General features: G+C 37.4%; 2 protein-coding genes across 2 annotated transcripts in view; one reads left to right on the forward strand and one right to left on the reverse strand.

Annotated features, from left to right (window-relative positions):
- Nucleotides 1–5,943, reverse strand: part of LOC106877509 (uncharacterized) — a 224,977-nt gene that overhangs the window by 125,799 nt on the left and 93,235 nt on the right. The gene's annotated exons all lie outside the window — the stretch shown is intronic.
- LOC106877512 (atrial natriuretic peptide-converting enzyme) overlaps nt 1–5,943 on the forward strand; it is a 40,284-nt gene that overhangs the window by 5,965 nt on the left and 28,376 nt on the right. The window contains exon 2 of the mRNA XM_014926438.2: nt 1,762–1,875. Within this exon, the coding sequence (XP_014781924.1) occupies nt 1,762–1,875 (114 nt within the window). The remainder of the gene's footprint in view (nt 1–1,761; nt 1,876–5,943) is intronic.

Genomic DNA, 5,943 nt, shown 5'->3' on the forward strand with positions numbered 1-5,943 from the left:
AAAGGTAAGACAACAAAAGAAAGAAAAGAGACCTCGATATTGTGTAAATAGAGGAATTTATCTGTAAATAATATGTGACAATTATTCAGTAGCCATGATAAAACTCCGAGTTTCGGATGTCGGGGCGGAAACCCACGCCACCATCTCTTCAGTTATCTGGCCATCGAAGATTGCTATGAAAATGACCGTTAAAACAAAGGGAAATAACTGTGTGATTGACCGTTATTAAGACAAAAGAGCTATTAGAATGACCTCTAAGTGAGGGGGGGGAGTAAAGGTAAGGGAGTAAAAATGTCCATAGTATTCGCGTAAGTGCACCAATCCGTACTTACACATGCGCGCCCGCACACCCACGTACATGCGCCTGTATGTATATATTCATCCACCCTCACTCGAAACACACACATGCTCACCCACACATTCGCCAAAAATTATATACATACCCGCACACACGCTCGCACACACGCGCGCGCGCGCGGGCACAAAAGGGTTCATGCACACGTCTATATACGTACATGCACAACAAAAAACAGGGCTAAATGCAAAATACAGAAAAAAGTGTAAAAAAAAAGGTGTAAAAAAGCAATAAGAGTAAAACAGGTCTATATACGCACATACTCGCATGCGCGCACACACACACACGTCTATATACGCACATACCCGCACACACGCACACATTCACAACGCGCACAAAATGTTTCATATACACGTTTATATACGTGCGTCTATATACGCGCGTCTATATACACACAGGGTGGAAGGTAGAATACAGAAAAAAATATGTGTAAAAAAATATATGGGCTATAAACCTATAAAGCAATATCTCTATAAAAATGTAAAAAATATTAAAAATATATAAGAAATATAAGTAAAAAGTATAGAGAGATAAAAAGCTTGTACGTGGACACAATATAGAAAGCAAATCCTATCTGTAATCTCGGGGGGACTAAAAACGTAACAAATATTTAGCCACATGTGGACATAATCCGAAAAGTTCAGTTCTTGAATTTAGACATGTGGCGGGGTCTAAGCTGCTTTTCCAGATGAGCCATCTTTCTATATCACAAAAACCACACGTTCCGCTGCCGTTGCTGCAGGGCTTACACTTGGCTAAGATCTTCCAATGGATGTTGTAACTGACACCTTTATCGTTTAAGGACCATATATGACTGGATAATTTGGTCGTTTTCCTTTTATCCCAGTGCTTGAGGCTCAAGGTGTGATTATTGAACCTGGCCTTGAAATTACCCTCTGTAAGGCCCACACATTTCTTCATCGAAACTGTATCCTTAGTGGATATAGAGTCCATGGTGGCTTCATAAATGATGGTCTCCGACATGCAAGCTCTATTTAGCGGGCACAAATTTTTTATCCCTGCACTAACAACTGGTTTCATATTGTGGTTTGTGTGTGTTGTGTGCGATTATATTTTTAAAATTAGTAGTTGGGCTGAAACTGATTTTTAAGTTATGTCTATTGAAGAGCTTTCTGTAACTCTGGTTGACTGGAAAATGTCTATCTATCAGTGCTAAGAAATACTTGCTTATATTAAAGGTCACTTCGGGTGAGTAGAGGGGTGTGAACCAGATAGTTTTCTTATTCTTGTTTCCTTTTCTTTATTATTGGACTGGTGGCAGGTATACATAAACATATTTACCTATGTATGTATGTATAGACATGCAGATCAACAAACTAACTGATCGATTGAATGTTAACTCCGAATAATATTATTTATATTGTCTTTCATTTTTCATTTAAAAGGCTGTGGTGAAAATTGGTATACTTGTAAATACAATAATACATGCTACCCTTACACTGAAAAATGTGATGGAATAAAAAATTGTCCCAATGGAGAAGATGAAAATGGTTGTGGTAGTAAGTTTGATTTATATTTATATTTCTGCGAATATAATTCTTTATAATTAACATTTATTCCATAATTTTTGTTGCGGTAGTAGTTACAATTTAACAAAGAAAAATAAATTTTGTTAAACGCTTCATAAAATGTTAACTTCATTATTGTTATGATTATCATGATCTTCATCATTTTGTTCACTACCAACCCCGCCATTACTACCATCGCTTTCATTACCACCATCATCATCATTATTGCCATTACCACCCAGGTGTACAGAAATATATTTGAAAACACTGCTACAATGCAGCCTATTCGATCTAACGGTTCCGTTTTAGAGTTAATAATATGATTCTTAGATAGGCAGAGATTTATATGGAACAGTGGATCTGCAGGTCATATCTATTGATTTGGCTGATTACCTGCATACGCAAACGTGAGGTCAGTCAAAACTAACGCAAGTAATAACCGATAACATCAAACGGTTTGGCATGATTGTCAGTATCATTTAGTATCTGTTGTTTTATGCTAGTATGGATTGAAAAGGTTTGCTGTAGCACTAAGAATTTCCTTTCTTAATATTGGTTTCAAATTCCGCCGTGGTCGACTTTGCCTTTCTTTCTTTCGGTGTCGATAAATTAAGTACCATTTGCGTACTAGGGTCGATCAAATCGACTGCCCCCTCCCCCAAATTTTCGGGCCTTGTGCCTAGAGTAAAAAAGAATATTGATTTGGCACAATGCCAGCCATTTCGGCGTCGGGATAAGTCGATTCAAATGATACTTGTTTCATCGACTCCGAAAGAATGAAAAAGAAAATATACGTCGGCGGAGTTAGAACTTAGACCGTAAAAACGAAATGCTGCCAAGCATTTTTCTCGGTATGCCAACGATTCTTCCAGTCCGCTTCCTGTCCCCTTCTCAATATTAACGCACTCATCATATATTACCTGTCACTATATAGTGTTAGTTTAGTCTATATGTATATAAAAAATCACATTATATAACATTGCCAGAGTAACCAACCTGTATACACGAGCTGATACTTTTAATTCCTACTTTCTTAGTTTCATCGATTTTATCCTTCACACAAATTAACATTGCAACATATCTCTCTCGAGCCTTCAAAGATCTTCCGCATCGGTGACCTTACTTCAACGCTATGTTATCATTGCATTTCATGCACGAGCGAGAAGTACTTTGTTCCTATATGAAATTGTATGACAATTCTCTGACTCGTTCCATCTCACTTTCTTTCTTTCTTTCTTTCACACACAAGTTCACTGTCCCTCTCTCCCTCTGTCCTTCCATCACTCTGATTTAATTTCTCAACAGCAACCTAACTCTTTCATGATATTGCCTAGATAATTAGAAACAGTGATGAGATCGATGGAAGTGGCATACTGATAACAGAGTACCGCTGCAGAAAATTAACCGAGATAGAGTATGAGATAGAATAATTGAACTTGGGCTTATCAGTGACAAACCGATATCAGCAGTTATTTCTACACACAGACACCAATTAAGGCTGAAGGGTGACAGCTTTTTTGAGGCCCATGCACAGGCTACTGCAACCATAAGTGACGGAGAACTTTTTGTCATTGCAGGAACTTTTAATGAACACGGTTGAGCAATGCAAAGATGACATTGGTGGATATGGTACAAACAATGAGAATAATCAATGTTTTTGGAGTTTTGTTATGCAAATGACCTAAACACATACGATACAATTTCAGTCACTTGATCACTTACAAATCAGACGAAATGACAAGTTATTTCTTTATTGTTACCAGTAAACGAATAAGTGCCCAGTACTTAGCAGAAGAAAAATTGATCAACCAACAAGGTAGTGTAAGAATTATACGGACAAAGATTCTAAAACAAAACAATTTAGAAAAGGAATACAGGGAAGTTGAAAGATACTTCAGCTTTATGTCCAAGGAAATCCTAAATGGCATTCATGACAGAAAGGTAGAAAAGAATGTAATTTATAATACAGAGAAGACATAAGAGTTTCAATGAATGAAAATCCCGTTCAGAGCTACATTGTCGAAATGTGGCTTGTGGAATTTACCATGTGATGTAAACATCAGAAGGCTGAGGTGCTTTGAATTACTGGGTAAAACATCAGCGAGAATAAAAAATCGCTGGGCAAAAAGCGTGCATGTAATGATAAAGGCGCGTTGCCCTTACTGACTACGAAAAGAAAAAAATGTTGAAGTGGGCGAGAGAGAAGAGGAGAATGAATGTGTGTGAGCGTGCGTGTGTGTGTCTACTGCACTTAAACTTTACCATAGCATCGTCTAATGTTAAAGGAAATAGAGTCATGGGAAACCATAGCTGCTGAGATGCTTAAATCTTGCAAACTAAAGTACGACTTAGTCCTTAGATTAGGCAGTCAGACAATTCAGCAAGATGCCCAACCGAATGACTATTGCAGCTATCTCAGTATAAACCGATGCATCGATCTGCAGATGACCCTAAACAGGATCCATCGCTCTGTGATTTGATGTTCGCAATGAAAGTAAAAGTATCCAAAAACTTATAAGGACCATTCAAGCATTTTACAGCAAGTAAGGCGAGGGTCAACAAAGAGTCCAGCAATGAATTTAGTGCATAGATAGGCGTCGATTATATTTCCGAACCTATTCATTGCAGTTCTCCAAGCTTTAACAGGTCAGTTTAAGAATAAATATCGTTGGGAACTCTTATATGCTGATGATCTACTTTTTATAACAGAATATCTGTAAAGTATTTAGTGAAGAATTTTCGGACATGTTAAAAAACCTGCCTTTGAAATAACTTGAAGTGAACTTAGCAAAGATTCAACAACTATCAGGGAAATGGCGGTAATCAGTTTGTAGAAAGTGGACACTGGAAGCATGAAAGAAGTGATAATATCAAAAGGGGGCTAATAAAGAATTTAGACATTTTATATGACAGATACACGGGGCGATAGGCAGATGGTAAATAAATTGCCTCAAATGCTAGGGAGGTTCTTTAGAAGTTATTTATAGTTTCTTTTACCTTATTTAATTATTCTGAAAATATATGAAAAGATGTGTTATGGTAGTTTTTGAGAATGTCGAGGTAAAATGATCTGAGTGTAAAAATGCATATGAGAGAAACTTGTGGCAGTATACAGTTAGAAGACAATGTTTGTAGGGAAATCAAATGCATAAGATGACAACAAATAGCTAACGAATTACCACACGCTCAAAGTGAGTGGTATCTGAGAAAATGGGATAGTCGGGAAGACTTAGAATGATGTTGTGAAGCCTGATCGTATGAGGGATATCCATTTTGTATTTGCTAAGTTTTCATCTGATATCTCTTTACTTATTCAATACTCTCTTATCTATTTCAAATTTTCTTCTTCACTGAACCATGCCACTCTTTTGTTAACGTCTATCACGCTCTTGCCATCTCGACTATTCGTCAAGAGCACTCTCTCTTACTTGTGAATATTTTTCCTTCTCTACTTCTAGGCAACACTATCTCCCTCCAAATCAAACATCAGTGACATCCCTCACACCCTTTCACATGTGACTCTTTTCACAACTTCCGATTGCTAACATTATGTATATATCTCTGATCAACAAATATAAACTTCAAAAAGCCACTTTCTATGCTCTCATAACTATCTCCATCATTTTACTTTTTTCTTCCATACTGTCGTCTTAATCACTATTTCCCTTTCATACTCAGCTTCTTTCTCCATTTCACCTCAGTTAATCTCTTTCAAACTCTATCTCTTCTATTAATCACGTTGCCAGAAGCGAGCGGAAACAGCGTTAAGCAGCGAAAACTTTATTGTCTTACGGAATACAAGTAATCGTCATCACTACTGTCATCACCAAAAAATAAACTGAGTGCAACCAAATAAAGCGACTGGTGTTAGAAGGGACCTAGGCGTAAGGAAGCAAGCAAAGAAGGAGACATTTCTGCGAGATATTTCTCCTCCCTCATTGAAAAGGACAATAAACATTCTGATTTAGATTGTGCAAGCCGTTCAAGCTATGCCAGCCACCATTGAAAGAGAACGTAAAATAATGATGATGGCAATGTTGAGGAGGAGGAGGAGGAGGA

The sequence above is a fragment of the Octopus bimaculoides genome, chromosome 3 (assembly GCF_001194135.2).
Source record: "Octopus bimaculoides isolate UCB-OBI-ISO-001 chromosome 3, ASM119413v2, whole genome shotgun sequence".
Taxonomy (NCBI): domain Eukaryota; kingdom Metazoa; phylum Mollusca; class Cephalopoda; order Octopoda; family Octopodidae; genus Octopus; species Octopus bimaculoides.